Source organism: Rhipicephalus microplus, chromosome 10 (genome assembly GCF_043290135.1).
Source record: "Rhipicephalus microplus isolate Deutch F79 chromosome 10, USDA_Rmic, whole genome shotgun sequence".
NCBI lineage: Eukaryota > Metazoa > Arthropoda > Arachnida > Ixodida > Ixodidae > Rhipicephalus > Rhipicephalus microplus.
The window spans coordinates 9,954,566-9,978,688 of record NC_134709.1 but is presented as its reverse complement, the minus strand read 5'-3'; the positions used below and the strand labels follow the sequence as shown (position 1 = coordinate 9,978,688).

General features: G+C 43.0%; 1 protein-coding gene and 1 pseudogene across 4 annotated transcripts in view; one reads left to right on the top strand and one right to left on the bottom strand.

Moving 5' to 3' along the window:
- The window catches only part of LOC119181180 (uncharacterized), a 767,515-nt gene that overhangs the window by 403,247 nt on the left and 340,145 nt on the right, over positions 1 to 24,123 (bottom strand). For 3 of the 4 annotated variants that reach the window (XM_075875010.1, XM_075875008.1, XM_075875009.1), the window contains one exon: positions 20,731 to 21,561. The exons of the other annotated variant lie outside the window; for it this stretch is intronic. In XM_075875010.1, coding sequence (XP_075731125.1) covers positions 20,781 to 21,561 — 781 coding nt within the window. In that variant the 3' untranslated portion in view covers positions 20,731 to 20,780. Of the gene's footprint in view, positions 1 to 20,730; positions 21,562 to 24,123 lie in introns of those variants that run through there. 4 annotated transcript variants of the gene reach the window in all.
- The window catches only part of LOC142774565 (pyrokinin-1 receptor-like), a 387,277-nt pseudogene that overhangs the window by 325,624 nt on the left and 37,530 nt on the right, over positions 1 to 24,123 (top strand).

Below are 24,123 nucleotides of genomic sequence, written 5' to 3'. Positions count from 1 at the left end.
GGGGGGGGGACCGATAGAAGGAGATGATGGGCTTTCCACTCAGGCGGCCGGAAATGCGGCGATTAAGTTCTTCGCATCGGTTATCATTGTCTCTCTGACCGGGGGTCATCGACCGCGTTTCGAGCGTGTCTATTTCTGCCGACTGACCGCCGCGCCATCACTCACCGCACTGGGGTGAGCCCTACGTTTATATATTGGAAAGTAAGCTTGTCCGGCAGTATAGTTCCGCATTTCGTCGGCCGTCTTTTCCGCGCCGGATGCCTGGCACAGATTGCGAACGGCTGTTTGTACGTACGAGATATATAAATCGCCCTCAGAGCCGTTTGAAAAGCACAACAGACATTGGGCGAGTGGTTCCACGGAGCTTTATAGTATTCTGTATGAAAGAATCATTGTTCTCTCTAAATCTCTGTAGTGCTACGAAAACAAATATCTAATGACCTGAAGACAACGTGGCCGGATGGAAGTATATTCACTTCTCTGTTACTTTGCTATAAAATAAAGCTTCTCAAGCAAAGCACTGCCTCAGTCATAATAATAGAAGCCATATGCCTATGTATTCCGAGCATCACAACACACGCGCAGATGGTAGGTCGCGCGTAAGGACAAGAAAGTGCCATTTGTCATTCAAACATTTATCGATTACCCCGAATTTTCTGCGATAACTGTCAAGCAGCACAAACATATCGTGGCACGCACACCAGCGAAGTGCTTTGACCTTTGCGTTTGATGCTGGGCACGTGTATTGAAAGTGTATAATCTTGGGTATGTCTATGCATGCAGAATTGCAGCTGACCAACTAGCCATCGACATTTGTTGTTAGTGAGAGCATTCTGTCGAATTTGTACGACCTATAATTACTTCACATCATCGAAATGTGTTTGCGAAGTAACCTTACTCAAGAAACTCCTGTACCTATCCAGCAAACGACCTGATCGGATGAAGTCGTGGTATTTATTTGTAGATTTTCAGAGCACTTTACCATAGTCGTTTGTCAAAGTTGACGCTGGAAGACTAAAATTGATTATTATATGCTCATTATTGTACTATTTCACTTTTATTCGACAATGAGCCAGCGTAAGCAATCAATTACGTATGCACTTTTCCTGGTGATGTGAGCTCAGAAACACCTCACCTGTGTTATTATCGATCAGAATACTTAAGACGTGTACTGCAGTGGGGCACTTACAAAAAAATGATGGATGGTTGTGTAACGCATGAACAAAAGGGCGAAGCTACGATCTTCATATCTTTAATTTTGCGAATATCGCATTTTGTAAAGTGAGCCAAGTCAAGGAGAATTTCACAGCGAAACAGGTACGTGAATTTTACCTTGACTGCTACCAACAGTAACGACTACACCGCAACACAGCACATAAATGCATTTCATCGAATGTGTTTCAAGTTAATGAGCCCTTAAACAGGCTTTACAAATATAAAAAACAGAATGAAACAAAATGAGCGCATTATACTTTCGTTGTGTTTCTCGTCCTTTGGTGCATTTAGTGACGCCAGAAAGGTGATTCACATGACGTAATTAAGGTAAAAAGTGTCGACTGGTCCATTTACGATGACTATCAGTGGTCAATTGCCTCCTACCCTGCTTTTTCCGTGCAGACACTTACCTGTTCTCCTTTGTCACGTATCGCTGTCGCGCACGACGAACTGATTTTAGTTCGTCTTGTGCGTTTCCGACTGCGCAAGCGGAGATGACAACGTCTAGCCGACAAACGCGAAATACCTATAAGCTCAAGGCTTAGTGCACATACCGTACACATGCTTTGTAAATGAATATGTGGTGAGGAGGTGATATCGCCTTTAAGTAGGACAGGGAAGGTGAGAAACAAACAACTCTCTCGTGTGTGAATTCGGAGTGGTTTAGGTGCACTTTAAGTGACTTTCTTAGAGTAACCTACCTATAATATGTTTTTGGTTTTCTTATTTAAGTGTTGTTATAGTGTATACAACGACATTAGGTCAATCTTTAATAGTGAAGCTATCAGCTTTTGTTCACTATAAGGCCGGCGAGCACAGTCAAAGCCAGTTGGTGAATAGGAGTGTTAGGAGTGTCAGGGTTTCGAACCCCTTGAATTTCTGACACTTACATATACACGTACACATCACGTCCACAAAGAAATACACTTATGAAGACATATGTGAGTGTGTTTCTATGTGGGTTACTAGCCAAGGGAAGGCGCCTTCTTGCAGACCTTCTTGACAGCTGTGATGCTATACGCGGCATGCCTGAAATATATCGCTTAGGTATCCCTCAGCAACGGTATAAAACGGTGAACCAAATAAATAAATTTGAGACGTTGAAGCTTTTAAAACATCAGCTAGGCAGGTAATGTTTTGGGTTCGTTATGAGGAGTGTGCCCGAATTTCACTCCGTCAGGTTGGGCTGATGTCTTGGCTGCAGAAGGCGCGCGATAAAATAAATGAACTGCCACGCGTAGCCTTGGCCGGGAGATCATAACTTGGCCGCGACAGCTAAGGGCAAGAAGCGTTGCAGTGAAGAAGGAAAAAATGAAAAAAAGAGCAAACACGAATACTGGTAGGCCCCGTATATTAGCACTGCAGCAAAAGTGCTTTGGATGAAAAATGTCGTGCCGAGAAAACGTGACAGGCGGAGATGGGTATGCGTGGTGGTCTTCCGCACGAATGAGATTTATGGTTTAGTTTTATACTTCTTTTTATAACCAACCACAGTGGACCAGCGCGTATAGTGCTTTACTGCTTACGAGTAGGTAACGGGTTTGAATCCAAGTGGCGGCAGCCTCAACTCGATGAACTCGATAAAAGCGGAAAGCTGAATGCCCGTGTGCTTACATTTAGGTGTACTTTAAATCCCCGCCACGTGGTCAATTTTTCCGGCACCTTCCACTCCCCCGGGATCACATATAGGTTCAGAGACGTAATAACCGAGTAATTACAATGTATTTCGCTGCTACAGCACATGTAAGGTGGCGAGATATAGCGTCACCAAGTTTTGATATGCGCCTTTATTTCTATAAAGGCAGCCACCTTGAGAAAAAGCTGGTTGCAATCGTGATCGATAATGACTTTCAGCGCTAAGGGTCACACAGTTTTTTTTGGGGGGGAAGTAAACACTGACCAATTGATTTGACTATTTATTTATTTTTATTTACTTTTATATTATCTAATTATTAATTTGTTAACAATTGATTGATTGATTGATTGATTGATTGATTGATTGACCTGACTGACCGACTCGTTTAGCATATGATGCCATAGCGACTTGTTCTTCACCATGCATATGACGGTTGCTTTGAATGCTGAACATTTAGCTATGACGGCTCACCAGGTAGGTGAGCCGTCATATAACTATATAACTATATAGGCTATATAACTATAATTTATTTTCAAGACTCACGCCAGATCATTACCCTGATAGCAGTGACTAAGTGCAAGGTCAGCACCTGAGACTTTTCAATTCGAAAGAAAACACTCTTCATTGAGGTGTTCCCGTTGCCTGGATACACCACTTCTGTTCGTCTCAATTATGTGTATGCGAGTGTATCATTTGTGTGCTGCTTCAGCAATATCCTGGCTTACTAACTACGCCAAAAGTTAGTTATTAACCTTTCAAATCAAATACAGGGTGGAATTTCACACCGGTTAATGCTAAAATGAACAACAGAACTTACCAAAGCCATAGACATTGATGCGGGTGTTATAAATTCCGAAACATATTAGCCCACACGCCCTCAACCTGTCGGTACTGTGGATCCCTTTTCTTTGATTTATTTTGTTTTAGCGGCAGGAATATTAGCGGGAGAATTAATGGACGTTCATACATTCTCAAGTATCAACGGCGATCCGAATAAGTGGCAGAGGACATGCTTGCTTGGCGACGTCGAATTCGTTTGGTGAGCCTCCTGTGGAAGGCGCGTGGGCAAGAACATGGCTTGGATTGGCCATTAATCACGACAAGTCGTGTTCGCTGAGCCGAATAATTCGGTCGTGCTGTTCATTAATTAAGCGCACATTACCATTACAAAGCCGGTGTTCCACTCTGCAAGCGAACACAGGGCGGGCGCAAATAATTTTCTCTGAGATGCAAATCGAGCTTGATTAGCCGATGTGCTGGGGAGGAAGAGGAGAGATACTGATGGCGTAAAATTAGTTTTCTCTCCGACCATTGACTTAGACCTGAAGGCCACCAGTGAGAACTTGGAACAGAGCGCCCTTAAATGTCCGTAGACTGTGCGGGTGCTTTGCTCCCGTTTCGTAATCTGCTGGGGACTATTAGTGAAATGAGAGCGTTCTCTTTGTAACAACTTTGGGGGTACCGTTAATTGTGGCGCATCTAAAAGAGGAATGTGGCCATTGCAAGCTCACAGAAGGAAATATACAGAGAAAACTAAGCTGTTAGAAGAAGCACGCCAGGCTATTTGTCCCTATACAATCAACAGAACTTACAGAAACTGTGTAACTGAGGCGATATAAACCACAACCAATGCATAGAAAGTAAGAACTGAACAGATATGGGCGTTGTAGGCTAAGTTTATATATCAAGTGGAAAGCGATACACGCAACAGGCATTCACATGCTATGTTTATTCAGTTGGTGTACATTTGAATATATTTTCCTGAATACCTTAAGATCGCGAATACAGACGGACACCACAGGCGCTACTATTTGAATTAGATCTCTGCTCTGTCTGAGCCAAGGGCTTGATCTTTGCTGTGGCGGTCACATTCCGATGGAGGTGAAATGGTAGAGGCGTCTGTACGTGGCGATGTCAGTGCATGGCAATAGCACCAGAGGGTCAAAAGTAACCTCGGATTGTCGTCGTCGTCGTCGTCGTCGTCGTCGTCGTCGTCGTCGTCGTCGTCGTCGTTGTTGTTGTTGTTGTTGTTGTTGTTGTTGTTGATGCTGATGTTGATGTTGATCTTGATGTTGTTGTTGTTGTTGTTGTTGTATAATTCAGCCTTTTTAAGCAAGTGAAGCAGTTAGTGCATACGAAGACGACCATGCACCCGTAAGATACGAAACAAAAGTGTCAAGCTTTTTCGCCCGTTTCGCATACTGAAACTTTTCTGTGTGTATCGATCCGCCCAACAACGAGTATTGCTAAGATAGTTTGCGTGCGCATGGGGGGAGGGGGATGTGGGAGCAAGGAGGGAAGAGGGGGGGGGGGCGCAAAGCCAGCCCCATACATTGTCATAACAGGGTGAGGGGCGAAAGATCAGTCACACATATCGACGTAACAGGAGGAGAGTCAACGATCGACCTTCGTTCACCTCCCCCACCCCTTCACTCCCTGAATCGGAACCCCGCACAGGCATATGGCTACGATACAGATCTCCCCCACTACTAGAGTGCATTACACCAACGCATATAGGCTAATGCATCCCTAGTGTTAAAACTGAGGATCACACATCAGTAAGCGTTTACATATAAGTATAAAGTTGTTTTTGCTTGTGTCACAAATTCAAAACGTTAATTCGTTTGTGCGTGTAACAACCCGCCGTACAACGCATATTACTAATAAAAATCCCCCCACCCCCACTGTACATACGTTGATGATTGAATCCTCCTTGTAGAATGGCACTTATTAGACAGAACAAAAACAGCATCGTACATTTGCGTTTACCCTCTAAGTGACATTGTCGTCTTTTCTTGCGTTTACGCCACATTTATTATCTTACACGTAGACATTTGTTTCGTAGTAATCAGGTTTGTGTCGGTTCATTCGTTATTACGCCAATTTAGGCTGAATATTCGGAAATGTATAGAGTAGAGGTGATTATATATTGATATGCCTTGCACATCAATGAGCTGCTTAGTAAAAAAAAAGTATAAAAAACGCTCTTTTTGAGCACAGAAGACTAAAACTAAAGAAACGTGCAGTGGCTAAAGAAGCGGGTCTCAAGTTACCCTGAAGTATTACTTAATAAATGTCGGAGGTACTTACCGTATACGAAACAGGAAACAAAACTGCTGTCTTACTGTTCTCTCATTGTTAATTAACCTTAATTCCACTTTTTCCACGGAAATGTTCTATTCGCTTTCAAAGCTCCGAAAGCTAATTAAGGCGAGAAATTCGGAACCGTTAGAATACGCGTTACGTGCCTTTTCAAACGCCATTTGACTAAATTAGGTTTGTCTGGGCTCTACAAAAGGTTAGCAAAAAAAAAACACACATCAACTTGTAAAACACCTACTTTCAAAATTGTATGAGTGGAACACGATAAAGTGCTCTCTGAAAAATCGAATAAGTGACCCCAGTTAGAGTAATCGAAACAGTGTAGCGAGCTTTGAGCGTTTTTTTTTAACATTAGGCCTAATCAGAAATGCGGAAGCAAATACGAGGAACAAGCACATGACTACCAAAAATAACAACGAAATGATGAAATGGTTTTTGAGTAACGGTCTTTTAAATTTAATCACGCTGCTTGTACACATGAGTCAACTGCAGTGCAACCACGTGGAAACTTGAAAAGAAGGTAGAGAAAACCTCCATGTTGTTGTTTTTTTTTTACGGAGAATCAAAATTATGCAAGTGTTTACGTGCTTTAAGTGTTATCGCTCATTGGCTGATCAGGTACATTGTACCTCATCAGTAGAATGTTGTACGCAAAGCATTCTAAAACAGCACCAGATGCAGAACCGACACCATGAGGATATTGACCAGATTACGCTTAAAAAGCAGCAATATAATATAATCGTGACTTTACGTACCAAAACCACGATAGGATTATGAGAATTACCATAATGGGGTGGTGCGGAAATTTCGACCACCTGGGGTTTAGTAACGACCAGCTAGATATAATTACGCAAGGTTTGCTTCCAATTTGCACTTCGCCCATCGAAATTAGGTCATCGTGGCCGGTCATCCAACCCGCGTCCTCGAGAATAGCGGCACGGGATGCCACGCGATAAAGTCATGACTGAACATGCAAATACGAACACAAGAGGTGAGTCATTGATTGATTGATATGTGGGGTTTAACGTCCCCAAACCACTATATGATTATGAGAGACGCCGTAGTGGAGGGCTCCGGAAATTTAGACCACCTGGGGTTCTTTAACGTGCACCAAAATCTTAGCACATGGCCCTACAACATATCCGCCTCTATCAGAAATGCAGCCGCCGCAGCCGGGATTCGATACCGCGACCAAGAGGTAAGCCAGGATAACACAAACGCCGTTTTTTTGTGTGTGTTTGACTTCAGTATTGTGTTCGCGTTTGCACTTTTGGAGCGTCGCTGACATTTTTCGAAGGCGAGTTTCATCTGCCATAGAAAGGGTCTGTATACAAAGACGGCGGCACTCAGCTAGGGTGAAGCACCGGAAGTGCTGATAACATAGTTTAATTTCATTGTAAGGTCCACTTTTCCATGCCGCCTTTTACCGACTTGCACACTAGCTTGACGTCAGGTTACTTGACGTCACTAGCTTGACGTCAGGTTAGTTGTGGTTACTTCACACAGTAGTCGGATTCATATGTGCGTTACAAACGGAGTGGAAACACCCTGAGATCTTGGGCGTGTTAAGAAGTTCATGGTATGTTGTGACGTCAGAATGCAGTGGGAACAGGAACTAAGTTTTGTACTATGATTAGTTTTTCAGGATGCACACATTCTCAGTAGTTAATTTTTTTTGTGTTTAAGCTCTGGAGGGCTTGGCCTTTCCCCTGACGCTTAGAAATGACAAGCAAACATTTTCGTGTTGATATTCCTTTACATGAGCGGAACTCGTGTACACATGAAGCTATTAGACATATCTGAACTGTCATAGGATGTGAACTGACATTGTGTGTGGAACTCGGGTACATATGAACCTATTAGGCGTATATGAGCTATTATGTGATGTTCGGCTGTAGTGTACTTTCACATCATATGCCCTACTAGGTTGCATTTTGTGCCCTGATTATGTTTTTACGACATACTTTGAATGCTGAGTGAGAAGGAGTAGTTGGTGCCACCATAATGGCACCAACCTCTCCTATTTTATGAATGAAAGAAAAAATATCCCCGCACTAATGAACGACGCTCTATATTATTCAAAACCCACGTGATAATTCGTTTTTGGTATTTCACCCAAGCCACAATGTAAGCAGAGGCACAATTCTGAATCTTTTTTCCACCTTCATAAGTATGCTGCTGCCACGTCCGTGAATCAATACGACGTCCATACTTAGCCGTCAGAAGGCCGCAGCTAATGTTAATTGCAAAGCGGGTCGTTTGAAGTTACAACTTTTGGTGACCCACATTTGAGCTCAATTGTGAGTTAGTTATTACTGTTACTTAAGTTCTTGCGTTTACCTTACGAAGATGGCGACCAATTTTATTGTAATACGAGTGTTATGACGTCTACAAATGCTATCATGCGTATTCATAGTCATATGTTTCTTTATTTCATACAGCTTCATTCATGCATACAACTTGGAAAATATGTTTAGACTCGAATAACGGTGCTTTTACTTCAATACATTTCACCTCTGCTGAATCTAATTTCAGTGTTTTGTGTTTCTTATGCGACTAATCAACATTCTATCTTCACATTGCACACGCACCAATCCTTCGACGTGGTATGACCAGCAAAATTTTGAATAGTGTTGAAACCGTTATTGTAATTCTGAGTGCCAAAACAGCCGTTTGTCTTTCGTGCCATTTGTACGGCATGTAGGTGATTAGGGGTCTGTATTCTATTCAAGTAAGAGAAAGTGCTCTGGTAGACGTTTGTATTCTTTTGCTTTTTCTCCCATTTGTGAATTGAAAACAAATAATTCTACTTGTTCGGCGGCTCGCCTTCCATTTTATACACTGCCGAAGCCTGTCACTCTGCGACAGTCCCGTGAACAACACATCACTTTTTTTTCGGTTACGTAGTGATGTGTGCGTAATACAATTAGGGACCACAAAGAAACCTAACGCCATTACTTCAATTTTCGAGGCCCCGAGAGTCCTTAACCGATGAAACAAAGGAAAGCGAAAAAGCCCCCTGGGCTTCTTTTAAAGGAAGTCAGATACATCGGAGTGAATTTTCGTTACCACGAAATACACAAGCAATGGAGGAAATACTAAGCCATCGTGAAGACAGAGAACGTGAGAGGCAGCTTTTAGAGCCTATATTTTGTCCACTCCGATGTAAACTTTCTATTTTTTTTTTCGAGCTACACAGTGAAGACTCTCAAGGAACGTTTTAAACTTTCGCTGACGAGTCTTGGGAGAGAGATGGCTTGTTGGGAAAACACCAGATAAAGTAAATACGACAAAGTAGCGTACCGATACTAACGTATTTAAGCTTTCCGTGCCCTTCGAGATTATCAGATTGTCGCTTTTTGTGAAGGTTAGTTTTATAAATGAGAACAAGCGCGCAATGTGAACACCAGCAAACTGCGTGTTTTAGCTGCCTGGATTAAATAAGACAAAGACAACATCATTGGAAGTATAAATAATCATTTCGCTTTGCAACAATGTTTGCAGAACATTAGAAGACTGAAGCTTAGTTGTGTGAATAGCAAACATACTGCTCGGTAAAGCCAGTTTCGCTTTTTGAAATATCAAAAATACTTTTCAGTTACCTTCAGACGAAAAAAGGTCAACTGAGCTGTAATGCTATAACAATTATTCTCTCAAACTTTAAGTGAAAGTTAAGGTAGACAATAATAAAATGTACATTAAGGTCGAGAAACTACCATAAAGAAAGGGGCTGCGACATGAGATGAAAATTACGCCAGCCAGTCGTGTCGCACCGTCAAGAAGCAATGCTGTACGAGATGATATTGAATGACGTCATAACGTTTTATTCTCTTGTTTGGGTCACACTTTACTATAACTATTTAGATGTAACTAGCATAACTAAACAAACAGCTTTAGTGGCATCAAACGAGTGGCTCACAACGCACCACAAAAATTAAAATAAAAAACAAACGCATTGTGATGGCAACGCTATAAATACTCTCCTTTAACGGTTACATAATTATGACAAATGAAAGAAATTTCCCCTACGCGAAGGGGATGGATTCTGCAACACCAACAAATATGTAATAAAACATGAGAAAAAAAGGAAAACAAAATAAAAAGTACAGAAGCTTCGATTGTGTTAAGTTGTACCAACTCACCAATGCATTTTTAAAGGTTCTTAGTTTTACCGGCATAGGTGTTACCTTTGTTCACATGTTGTTTTCTCTCACTTTTTGCGATCACTCTTAGATGTTTGTATTTCTTCACACCCTTTGTGCAATGCAAGTCTTCCAAGAGACAATAGGTTAAACGAAGGTATACGATAAACAACATATTAATCTCATCCTCTCTTTGTATCATATAATTCTGAAGACAAGTAGGCTGGTGGCTGTTAAGTAAAGCTTCCAGTCACAAACTACTTCATTCAGAGTAGGCAACCACCCTGAGTGGCTACAATGAAGCTTTAGAGAGCATAAAAAAGAACAGGAACAATACACAGCCACATATAAACGCAAATACCGCTGATGGGACTTATTAGTGAATGACTCAGCGGGGATGCGGTGTCATTTTTACCAATCGAGTAAGAATTGGTACAGTTAAAACCTATCAAATTGGTGATCGTTAAGACAAGCGAACTTCAGGCTCATCATTGCTTATCATCTCAGATTACCCCCTTGTTATAAAAGATTCTTAGTTTTCGTTTTGTTTGTGTATGAACTTCCTAGATAGGCAGCTGTGACAACGCTATCTACTCCCATTTTCAGGAAAACGTTCCCATTTTATAGAGTTTAAGAAAACTACCGAAAACCAAAGTGTAAGGCTTTCCGTAACGACAGCTCAGGGCAGGCAGCTGACCAGAAGTGACGCTTAACAAATGGTAATTTTAGGCTAAAAGCTGCCGCTTGGAGGTGACCTATCAGTTTCACGTATAGCGTACCAGACAGACCACAGTGCACCACTCACTGACATTCGCTTGTGGCGGGCTTTTCTGCGTTTGCTTCACGTAGGCGCTGTGAAGTGAAGCGGTAAAGCTTCGATCTAGGAGTTAGTGGTACGAAAATTGCCATTCGCTGCATATATATTTCTGTCCGAGAAAGCATAGCAAAATGAATATTAAAAAAAAGAGCAACACGAAACGCATGCGAATGATTGAATAAAGTAAAGCCGTAGAAACGGTTGTTGTTGTAGTTGTTGTTTTAACTGTTTTGCTGTGGAGAGGTTGAGGAGCCTATTGCCTCGGCTACTCCATATCACAGAGTTCTGCAGCGAAAAATAAAATAATACAGAACGGTACTCAAAAATTAACAATACGGAAAAGAAAAAAAAAACACATAATAGCACACTGAAACCAGTTCAAATAACATGTCAATACACAGTTTTCTTCACGCAGTTCACACAGTCATAAACTACTTTTACGCACACCTTACTACTCTAATGCCAGTATATACATGACCACACTTTACATAATACTCATTTCTGGCTGTCAGTCATAGGCGCTTGTCCAGTCCGGTCTCCACTAAAAAGTCTGTCAGGAAGATTATTGCCTTTTTCTGAAGATGCATCTCAGGCCATGGTCCAAGTAGTTTCTTTATTGTGAGGGGCCGTCTGTCCAAACTTGCTAATTTGTTCTTTAATTTTTCTCTTTCTTTCGCGTATTTATTGCACTCCAAAAGAAACGGTGTTTTGGGACATTTCATTTCCAGGCATGTCCCATAATGGGAACATAAAATATATAAAAAGTCACAAGTTTTCTGAAAAAATAAAAGAAACCAAAAAACGTTATATTTTGTTTCATGCCGCAATATTATTAGCACACGAAAACGCATGAGAGGCATTTGCTTGTGCTTTAAGTAAACCCTCCGCCCCCCTTTTTTTCCGAATAATTTCATAGAAACTTTTCACATCCACAATTCAGTTTTAGGCCTCTGGAAGTGCTGGCCTAAGCTATAGAGACGGTGCTTCTTAAGAATGTGGCAAAAAAGAAGTATATTAGTAAAGTAAAAACGCCAACACAAGCAGCATGACCGAAGCTTTTCAACGCCATTTTGACACTTCACTCTGCAAGATCGTGTTAAGAAACTTATCTGCTCAACCTTACAGAGAAAAAAAGAGAAACACAATCACACGAAAATAACAAAAACTTAGGAAGCGTGGATACGTTTTTTTTTTATGTGGCTTGTTCACGGTGACCTTCAATATGAATATGCAAGCCTGGAGTGTCTCATAAGAAACTAGGGTTATAATTGAAGAAAAGTAAACTTGAAAGGTCATTACAAATCTTCCTCCAGGACCTTAATCACTGAAACTTTTTATCGGTGACCTAGTTTCGGACCTTAATTTTAGATGATGGTCAACGCTCAGGCGGCGGGTCCGGGCAACATATGTAATTCGCGGCTCATTAGCCACGAATTCATTTCGTGAGCCCTCTCTTGTGTTGAACAGAATTCTCTTATGCCCACGCTCCATTATGACCTGTAAGCAAATACAAATACCACACACACGAAGGTGCAGTGAAGCCGAAGAAATGGCGTGGGGTGGAAGAATTTGCATACCACGTTCGCGGGCTTAAGTGAAGTATAAATGAATGCTAAATTCTGCTCCTCGGCTGAAGATAAACGCTAGCGAGAAATAACAGCACGTAACGTCGTAAGGGTCCTACGCATTGGCAACATGTTGTTCGAGTTTTTTTTTTTTTTGATTGAGTGACGTCATCTTGGCATGAATAGAAACGAAGGAGTGCGCCTGTTTCTGTGTTATGAATGTGTGCAGAAGGCGTCAAATCTTTAACAGCGAGTATATTAGAGAAAAAAAAATGGCCCCGTATCTGCATGTCATCAGCAAATGTCGTCGAAAGACGATAGTCTTGCGTGCGGAGAGAGTGAACAAAACATCCTTTTGATGTTCTGCGCAAGAAAATTGGTGAATAATATTCTGGAGGCGCTGCGTTAGAGTGCCTCGAGCGTGCAGCGCGCAGGCGAGCGAGCGCACCAAGTCATGGCACACGTGAGACATGAGCGCTTTCTGGCAGTTATCTTTAAAAACAAAACGCGTGGCTCTCAGACGGCCGTCTCAGGGGAGATAAGGTGTAGAACGCAAGGCAATGGGTAGGAGCCAGCACCGTCTCGTCTTAGCAAAGCGTTGGAAACTCTCGCCTTTACGTGCAAGCGTTGCATGGTCAGCGCAGCGTGATAAGCGCTACGGTCCTTAGAATTACTTATGTTCCTTTTCTAGTAAAACACAAACATGCAGAATATATACGTGTTGTTATGGTGCCACGGGTATGCGCAATAATTGCTTTTTGATTGACAATCGCACACGTATGAACGCTGATTCTAGAGCAAAATTGGTGGGTGCTGCGGATGGGGTCGGCCGTTTGTGATATCGGCTGGTGCTGTTTAGAGTACCCGGTTCGCCGTAACGGTGTACAAACACATAAATGCACAGACAGACAAACAGACAGACAGACTAAAGTTTTTGCGTCGAAGGTTCCTAAGAAAGATTGTCGTCTTTAAAAAATAACCAAGCATTATGCCACCCTATTCGCTCGAAGTGCGCAGTACTTGTTGGCGCGTTTCAGCACACGCCGGAAATATAAATTGAAGGTTGCCCGCTGAAGCAGCGGGAATATCCTGCCTTGTCTTGTTTTTCGTGGTTCCTAAACATTCGATGCTGGCTCTGCGCATATCGCCGCAACATCTAGTAATCGTGGCTCCAATCACGCTGACAGAAAATACGTTGCGTTCTATATATATATATATATATATATATATATATATATATATATATATATATATATATATATATATATATATATATATATATATACACTGTTCTTGTACAACGGCCTGTCCTTCTCCTGTTTAGATGTACACGTGTCTAATTTTTTTTATAAAATGTTGTACCTAATGTAATTTACTAGAGTGGAGATTCGTTATAAAGTTTTGTTTTTCTTTGTTCTTTTATTTCTATATGAAATAACCTTTTTTGTTTGGTTACTAGATTTTGTGAAATGCATTTTTGTCTTTTCCCTTCTACGTTCAAACGAAAATTGCAAGCTCTGAACAATGTATTCGCCGTTTTCTATCTTTGTAAAATCAGTACAGAAACATTTCACCAGGTATATTGCTATACCTTTCGCTCCTTTACCGCTCTCGGTGTAATTCAAGAAAAGCAAGTCATCTGAATTTGAAATGATTTACGTAATGACTTTGAATCGACATGGTATATGATAGAGGGCTATGAATAGTTGGGCAAACCAAGCATAGGTGTGTGCGGGGTTTTCCATCTGGCAAGTCCGAGTCTTACCGCAAAGCTCCCCCCCCCCTCCTAAAAATGGGCAAGGTTCATTTCAGTTCACCAAAAGTTACTAGAAGAATAAAGACATCTTCTCGTTCTTCTCGTTAGATATATTTAAGGAAGCAGTAAGCAAAATTTTTGGCTTCACGTGCTACTGCCAATTGTCTTCATTTTTTTTTTCTCTTGAGGTCACGTGCTCTTCAGTTTTGCTCGCCGCCCAATGAGGGCTGGCACATCCTATGACGGCAAGCCAGAATTTGTGACTTCATGAACACATCCCAATTTTTTGCATTATGGGACGTCATGACGTCGCACGAAGACGGCAGCACGTGATAAAGATTTCTTAACCACTCGTCCTTGACGCCGCGGGACTGTTGCCTGTCGACGGTCAAATTTCCCGTTCCATGAGGCTTATGACCTCACAAGGCTCTGCCATAGGTCCTGCTTTTTGGGGGGAAAATATAGGAAGTAAAATGATCCTTGAATCCGCCTACAAGGGTCCTCGGTCGTCATTGTCAAAAAGCATACGTAGCCATGAATATGCGCATTGGACAAAAAAAAATATGCAGAAGGTCTCATTGAATAAACGCACAGGGCAAAATTGTGGCACTTTCGTGTTTGACTAGGATGTTTTTGGGAAAACCTTTCTGAAAAACAGTTTAGTATTTAACCGACAAAATCACCTAAGACATTTCATTGAAATTTCACGTTTTTTTGTGAACACTTAAATTGACGTGATTACTTGTTTTTTTTTTCTACAAACTCAGTGTGGTGCGCACAAATTTCTATCCAGTGTGGACACATTTATGTGTGGTGTGGACACTCAGTGTTGAAAAAACGTGAACTCATTGCGTAAGTGTTGTGCTATGTACATATGTATAGCCTTGTGTTACAAAATCTGCGATATTGACTTTTGTGCAAGAGAAGAGGAGTAGCCGGCGCCACCTATTGGCCCCAACTTCTCCTTACCTACATTTAATTTAAAAAAAATTGATTAAAGGAGGTGTGGTGACCCTCCTCCTGCCCATCTCTTGCGCACGCCTAGCCCCACTTTAGAAAAAAAAGGGGGGGCTTGCCCTCTTGTGTGCATGCCTATAAAGTCAAGTTTATTAAACAGATTAATTACTTGGTTAACATAATAATGCATGAGGTCCCAAAGTTGCAGAGAATCGTACATGACGTCTGCTATGATTACATGAATGGGGTAATTAAAAAACACAACCGAAGTAGAATAGAAAATTTGGCTTGTCACAAATCTGTGCACAATAATGAGTAAACTTTATTAACAACAACTACATTATTGTAACAGGGTTACGATACCAATACATAGCCTGATGATAATACTTCACATTGAAAAAGAATATGAAAATAATCAAGAGGAAGTGCTAAAACAACAATAACCAATTACAAAGTTAGTTAACAGCACACCATGGTGATAATTGTGACATCTTACGTTGAAGGAGCTTACTTGTACTCGAACAAAATTAAGCTACAGCTTGCCGCTGCAAAAGTATAAAGCGAGAGCCATACATGCCTCACAAAACGCTCTGCCTTACCACGGGCGTCAGCATGAGTGATGCAAAAACCATCATCACGCGATGACAACGCTGTGACGTCACTAAACATGCCATCGTATAATGAAGTGATCACTTCTGGGACACCTTCGTGACGCTACCAGACAGCTAACTTTAACACCGCGAGCAACAATAAGCCTTAGAGGAACACGAACGTTTGACTCAGCCGGCGTTCCTCGGTCTTTCACTGTGACGTCACTTAACGTGCCGTCGTATAATGACGTCACCACACCTGTGACACCTTCGTGACGCTACCAGACAGCTAACTTTGGCATCGCGAGCAACCATAAGCCTCAGAGCAGCCCGAAGGTTTGACTCAGCCGGCGTTCCTCGGTCTTTCTCGGGCCCATAACGACCGTTGCTGCGTCTTCCAGCAGCCGCACGCCCTGCTCGACCGAAGGCGACGTCGGTGTCACCGAGCGGTGGTGCGTGGCTCCTCTCGCGTCATTGCTCCATCCGTTTCGGCTCCTCCTTATCGGCTGGCTCGGATTTGTCCGAGCGACGCAAGACTAATGCCTCCCGGCCGTGTCGCCTCCGCTCGCAGCCTGCTGCTGGCGCACGCAGAGTCGCGCGGAGACGGGAGGCCACGACGAAGTCACGGAGGATAAGAATTAAAGGAGAAATCAATAAAGATGGATAGAAGTACTAGCCGAGACGGGTGCGGCTCTCAGTGAAGAAGCTGCGGGTGCAAGACGACGACGAGAGAGAGAGAGGGAGAGATAGAACTGCAGATCAGACGCGTGGCAAACGGGCCAACTAGGCCAACTAGTGTTATCCCTTCGTCTAGCAGGCGATTCTCATTGTCTTTTTGTTTGTCTTGGATATCCCTGCTTCTTTCCTATACGTGGTCTGTGTTTTTTTGTCCTTTCGGTATTATTTTTTTCGAGAAACGTTTTTGTCTCGGTGGGAGATTTAACCAAGAACGTTGGTAAGGTGGCTTCGAACATGGTTTCGAAGGAAGTTTCGTTGCGGTGGTACTTGAAAAGCGGTGATTTTATCGAGGGACGAACAAACGACGTTCGATCACTTTCGGTGTTGTTGGAAACTTGTTAGGATATTGTGTGTTTGAATAGGGTAACGGCCTGCTTGGGCTTTTGAAGCACCTATAAATGTAAAAGTTACGAAAGGTCTTGGGTCCTTTTTTTTTGTATAAAGGCAGAAAGAACAACGTACGACTCGATACCAAGCACATGATAAGTGTTAAGTTCTAGTCATACGGCTGATAATCTTAAAAAGGAGAAATATAGCTTGAGCCACCATTGTAAGACTGGGTCGGCAAATGAGTGAACTACGAGTCAAATTATTTCATAGGAAACCAATGCCGTATTTTCAGCCGGCTTCACAAAGTCCACCATGAAACGGTGCTCAGCAAAATACCCTAGAAATATTTGTGTTTTTTTATAGATTTGCCAAAATCCCCAGGAAATACTACATCGTAATATGACGAGATACAGAAAGAGAATGCGATGGTAGAAGTTATATAATCCGAAGATGTACTGCGGGCTAGACTATAGTTTAACTTTGCTCGTGATTACGACATCGTGTGGAATCTTACATCCTGTTTAAAAACATTTTGCAGCTCAAAATAGCTGGTAAACATGCATTGGTAAAGGACATCCTTTTGCTTACTGTACCATTCTGTAGTTACGAAAAATCCCGAATACAGAACCCGCCAAAAAAGCTGTATAACCTGAAGATGTCACGCGGGATATGCGAGGCTTAAGCTCAAAGCCTCTTATGTCACATGTGAAGGTGGCCTTGAGCGAAAAGCCAGCGTAAGAGGAGTGAAACAAAAACAAAGTTAGCTTAGCTTGCACTGAAAGCGCATTGCTAAAAAGAGAGCTTAGCTGATGGGCACGTCCTGGCTTTCTCTGTGTTGCTAAGTGTTGCAACTGTTTTGCTTTCTTTCTCTGTTTCTTTCTTCTCCACTTTTCTGTTTGTTTCTTGTGTATGTCTTCTTACCTCTCGTAATTTCTATCTTTCTTTCTCTCCTATCTATTCTTTTCTCTTCCTTGCTCTATTTTCCTTCCCGTTCATCTCTCTTTATGTCGCTTCTTCATTCTGTTTCTCCTTATTCTCTCTAACTGACTCGTCCTCTTTCTTTGATGCTGCCTCCTTTTTTTCTATTTCTCTATTTCTTACTATTTCTCTCTCATTTTCTTTCCATGCTATGCTTTCCCACTTCCCCCTTTCTCACCTTCTCACCAACACATATATTTTCACGCTCACTTCTATTTCCTGTCTCCTAGCTACTCTATGTTATACAAGGCTGAACGTAAACATATTCGACAGAAATCTGTCTGGATGGGTACAAGGCTGTGCTACAAGGCTATACAAGAAACTAACAAGACTATGCCGTGCTTTGCGAGATGTGCTTTGATTACCGTGTGGTTAGGTCGCTCGCCTTCAGATGATTTACAGGGTTTCGAAATCCGTCTCGTGGAAACCAAATCGAAAAACCCAGCGCCATGCCGGATTTTGGGACTATTATCACGCTGGATACTGGGACGCTGGAGTGGCATTTTATTAGGACGCGCTGGGTACACAGTGAAAAACGACTTTACAGAGTTGAAACGGGAGGGGCCTATTCGCCATAAATAAATATATTACAAAAAGTGATGGATGGACGGATGAACGAACGGAGCAAGCTCTATCATCACTTCGTGGATATGGCGTAATGTTTTCTCTTTTATTTCCGTTTCTCGTTTTCGCTACTTCTCAACATGTAGAGGTTTTATAATGACGTGTTCCATACAATTGCGTACACAATTGAATATTGAGCAGTGTTTTCGCACAAGCGATGATATAGCAGTATACATCGGGCGTGCCAGTGTACCAATGCGCAGTTATAGAAATACGTAAAACTAAAATAAGGCCCGAAAATACTTATGCAATCCGCTAAATAAGTGTACCAGTACGTTAGTTCACTAAAGTATACCAAATTACCAACTGTAAATAGCATGTTCTTACATACTAGTCAAAAAAAAAAAATACTGCACGGCTGGTCACTTTCGGTGACAGCCTGCGTTGCTGAAATCTTGACGCATCGATGGTCATCGCTCCTTGTGCGAGCACCGCAAACAAGACAAAGTGGTCGATTTAGGTTGACGAATGTGTAAACTGTTCTTTACAGTAATTCTTACACTTTAGAATTAAATGTACCTAAAGCAAGAAGCGCCGGTAACGTGTACGCTGACGCGGTTGGCACGAAGGCCTCGCTGGAACGCCGCACAGGGTAAGACCGCTCTCGAAGCAGCTGATTTGCAATGGCTGAAGTTTGTGCATTTGAGTTTGAGGACATTTGTAACCATTACTTAAACTATACTCGAAGTAAGTAAAAAGACAAGCATTGCCAGACATGCATTTCCAGCGTGGCGATATTGAACGACAGCTGTTTTTGTCGCCTGCGCTAGGAAACTTGTGAAGCGATGGAGAGAGTTCATTTGTGTCTCGCCAACATTGCGGTGTAAACAACTTGCTGTTTTTGTTAGGAACGGCACCTAGCTCCAGGTTTTAAAAAACTGCAACATGTAACGATTAAACAACACATCACTGATGGAAAATTGTTACACGCGGGGGTGGGGGGGGGGCATGCAAAAAACTTGCTATAATTTCTGCAATGCACGTGCACTGCAAGAAGTAACGCTGTTAGTGACTAGTGCGAGAATAATGAAAATAAACTTGCCAGAGAACAAATATTCAGTGTTAGCGGCTCAAAGTTATTAACACAATTTTCCCCTCATTGCAAATGAGAACATTACAAATGAGTGATTTCGCATATCACACATCGTCATGTCTTGTTCTCTATCTCTGCCAGGCGACAAATTGTGAGGCATGCTCGATACTTGTTAGGGTAGCATCTATGCGTACCATCGAATCATGCGTTTTATAATCAATAATACCGAAACATACCGTTGCACGCGCTACATAAACGCGCACGTGCCATTGTCAGAAACAGTGCATGCTCCAGTATGCACCAGCGCAATCCAGTGAGAATTCCAGCGTTTACAGCACTTCTCAGGGTGCGCTAGCGTCACAGCAGTGAAGCCAGCGACCCTGCCACTGCGACGCAGCTATTTCCCAGAGCACCCACCAAGGTGTCAGTAAATTCCCGCGAGTACCAGTGTTTCCAGCCTGTACTAGTGTCAAAAGAATGTACTGGTATCACGCTGCTGACGCTTGTTTTTGCAATAGGAAATATTTTTCAGCAAGAATTTCTTTTCGCCTTTACATTTTTTTTTCGGCCCATGTTTTTATCGCTTTTTTTTACACTCTGTACTTCTCACCCATGAGGCCACGTCTCGGCGGAGTAGTGGAAATTGTTTGAATTCTGCAGCACATACCCTTTCATGATGATGATCATTTTCAAGAATGGTTACACATATTTACGCCAACCTAGAACAACCTCTTGTTAGAATGTGTTGGGAAGCCCCATTAACTGTAAAAATTAAGCAAGTGTCCGCACATGCGAATGCTATGGGTTTGGTCACGATCGGCTGCAAGTTTTATTTTTGTAGCTCTCCCTTTACATAATGATACAGTTAAGTTATATACTACGAATAATGCTCCATACGATTTAAGTGGGTACTGTATTGCCTGGCTCAATATCACGGTCATAGTCTCTCTGGTTCTATTATTGATGCTGTAAAGTCAATATAGCAATAAATCTTTTATCGTTGTGGTGCCTTATCGCTTTTCCGTCTATTAAAACTGGCATCGAATAGCTAATTGGAAAATTTAGCGTCAGTTTGAGAGCATTTGAGAATAAGGGAAGCAAAATAAATGTTGAGTTTACTGTCGAAAACACACTCCAGGGGCTATGAAGGCCGTTTCCACGCAATACTAAATTGTCTTGAGCCTTAATTATCTTTTTTTATAAGACTATAGAGCTCAGGTTGCCTGGCCACCAACAAACAAGAAAAAGCAAGAAAGCAGCACGTTTAATGTTAGAACGCCGCCACGGCTTTTATGCATCAGCGATAGCCGCGCCTTCGGCCTTCCGAACTTCTGCCGCCAACCTCGACGCGAACCTTGTAGTTGTCATCGCCAATGATGGCCACGTTTCCCGAAGACGTGCGCCTCACTCTGTACCGCCCTTCGTCGTCATCGCCACTTTCGCTGTGGTCGCTCAAGTCTTCGTCATGTCTGCCATGGCCACGTCGACCACGGCGGCCAGCGCCTTCGAAGTCTCTGCTACTGCGCGACCTGCCACCGTTACCGCCGTTGCCGTACGTGAGGCGCTCTTCGAACTCCTCGTAGATTCGCCTTCCAGGCGAACCGGGGTCATCCTCTTCGATTCGCTCCCTCATGATGCACTCCTCCCGAATAAGCCGATCCCGGACGTGATCATTGTGATGGTCGCGACTCGAACTCGTCCTGCCGGCGGGGACATGCGGGCTGCCTCCGCCTTTCGGCGCGAGCCCGAACTGCTCGAGGCAGTGACAGGTGAACTGGAAGTGCGCGTTTGAGCCAGGCTCAACAGCCACTGCATTCATGAAAGCGGGCCCCGTGCAGTGACCAGTGCCGCTGGTCGAAGTACCAGCTTTTGCAAGGGCGGCAGCCTGTGCGGGGGTGGCTGCGGCTGCGGGGGTGGCTGCGGCTGCGGGGGTGGCTGCGGCTGTGGGGGTGGCTGCGGCTGTGGCTGTGGCTGCGGTGGTGGCTGCGGCTGCGGCTGCGGTGGCAGCGGGAGCCTTAAGTGCCGCTGTCTGTTCCGGATCCATGACTTGCTCGGCGCCACATTTGCCGCAGCTGATCCTGGAGATGTAGAGTTTAGGTTGAACGCTTGAGATGCCTCATCAAACGCGAAAATTCAGTGATGCATAACATTGTCGAAATATCACCCGATAGGTCGCCAAAATTGTCAAACCACCCCGAAAACAATGTTGTCACTGTGACGTCGCATAATTGTGGCGGCATGCGATGACGTAATTAGAAGATGTCATTTGGTCAAAGTTGGACAGAGCACAGAAGCCATACACAAACCGCCAGGCTGCGCGCGATACACAGCACAATCACAGTGAAAGCTGCATGGAAGAGCTGCCTTTGAGAATTTTGGTAGACGGTCTTTGGGCAACTATTACAAAGACACTTGAAGGGTACCCACTACGCCGTAGATCATCATAATTTTTGTGTCGTAGGGAGCTCTTCACTATGCCATTCTTTGTTATTCTTCGGGAAAGCATGGAACCCGCTACATACTTGCAAGGAATGTTGCGCAATTTGTTGATGCCGGGGCTGACGAAGTTGAAGAATTATGCCTAAAGCTTTTGTGATAGGTTTAGAGCATTCGATGGTCCACTCGTTACACAGTTGGCATTGTGTGACGCCCGCTTACCTTCGCTGTTCTAAAACGCTCTATTACTCATATTATCGTAATTCCTCCCATGACGTAAAAGCCTTCCCAAGGACAATTTGGAACGTTGTTTCAAGCACCGGAAACTATTGACAACGTTTTCCTGCACTTTTGGGAAGGAGTACCCTTTTGGGACGTATTACAAACGACAATTAAAAAAAGAGTTTCCGTTAGACCCTCACGGAATCAGGTATTTAGCAATAGAAAATGATGATAGATTACCCTTTGATTTAATAGTGATGACTGCCTTGTACAGTGTATGGCCCTCTCGAATGGCTGGATTTCACTGTGACCCTGACAAGAGGCCAGCAAGAGAGTATTTTCAAGAAATTATCTCAAGGTATCTCGGGATAGTAAGAACAAATGACTGTGTTCCTTCCTGGTTAGAGAGTGTAGAAGCCTTACTCACTATGAAGAAACTTTAGGATGTGATGGACTAAAGCAGTGCTTGACGGCCATAGTAATTTATCTGTCACAATTATTGTGTTTTATAATATTGTTATCTTACCCCCCCCACCCCCCCGTTTGTGAAGTTTAACCAGAAATAAAGAACAAAAGCCGGGGTATCTCTGTGGTAGAACACTGGGACGGCACGCAGGAGACCCGGGTTTGAATGCCGTAAGTAATTGTTATCTAATTGTGTAGTTTTTAGAGCGACGCTTCTTTTAGTCTAACCGTGTCCTGCGTCAAGCGTAATCGGCAGTATCAGACAGATAGATGGACGGAAAGGCGGGCAGACATATGGCCGCTTTGCCCCACTCATCATCATTCAGTCTGTGGGTATGCAGTGCTTTTTTTTTTCTTGTTTTGTGCGATAGGAGCTATGGACGCCAGCGCCGGCAGCGGACAACTAAGGCGCACGTGAGCCTTGTTGAGATTTCATAACAGCTTTCGCTGTAAACCAAGCTAGCTGCAGAATGCCCGCTTACGATGCTTTCGATGTTATTGGCAGTGCAAAAGACGGCATTAGGAAAGTGGTGGGGAAGGATCAATACATAGATCAACCGAAAAGAAAAGTATTGTTTGGACGAATGCATGAGAAATCCTGTGAGATTTTAGAGCACCCTGATGGTCCGAAATTGTTTTTCAACGAACTGGTCAGCAACGTGCACAAAAACAATAAAAAACTAGACAACCCTCAAGCTTCACTTTTAGGAGTTAACGCTATAGGGATATACTGTTCCTAGTGCGTACTTCAAACTCTTAGTACATGAAACCTTTTTAAAGTTACTATGCAAGGAAATGAGCGCAGTAGCGTGTGTGCCTTTTGTAGTGGGTGACCGGCTTTAAACGACAAAGCCAATATGATAATTACATGTTCAGAAGCCCTCTGGTAATGAATGCTTGTATGACGCAACATTAGTGTAATATTTCATGTTGAATTGTGAAGCATGTGTAAAAAACGCGTGTGTTTCTAAAGCGTGAAAGCTAAGTTCACTGCATTTTCAAGCAGATCAGGTTCTTTTCACTGTAATAACAAGCAGGCGCGTCGCCGTGTGATAGAACATGCACTTGCCACGCAAATGACTTGTGTTCGATCCCCACTTGGACCGAAACGATCCTGGTTTGGTCCCACCCTGACCCAAGAATTTTTTCTCATTTATTTTATTTGCATCATTCTCGATTTCTCGGTTACGCTTAAGATGTTGATTTTCCGCTCACAACCAACGACGCCTTTGCCAGAATTTCCGCTAAAGGAGCTTTTTAACGCTATTGCATTAAAACACATTCTTTTTCATTGCAGTAAACCACGAAAGATGAACATGAATGGAGACGAGAACTTCGCGACGTGTCCTTACTGTTATCCTCGTCGTTCATCCTTTGCTGTAGCTTAATCTTAGTAATCATGCACCGTCGAACCCAGCCTCAAGCTAAGGGTGCATATAAGACTCAACTACATCCCCAAATATAAATAGACTATTCACTGGCACCAGATATAAGACGATGTAATGTCATTCAGTGAA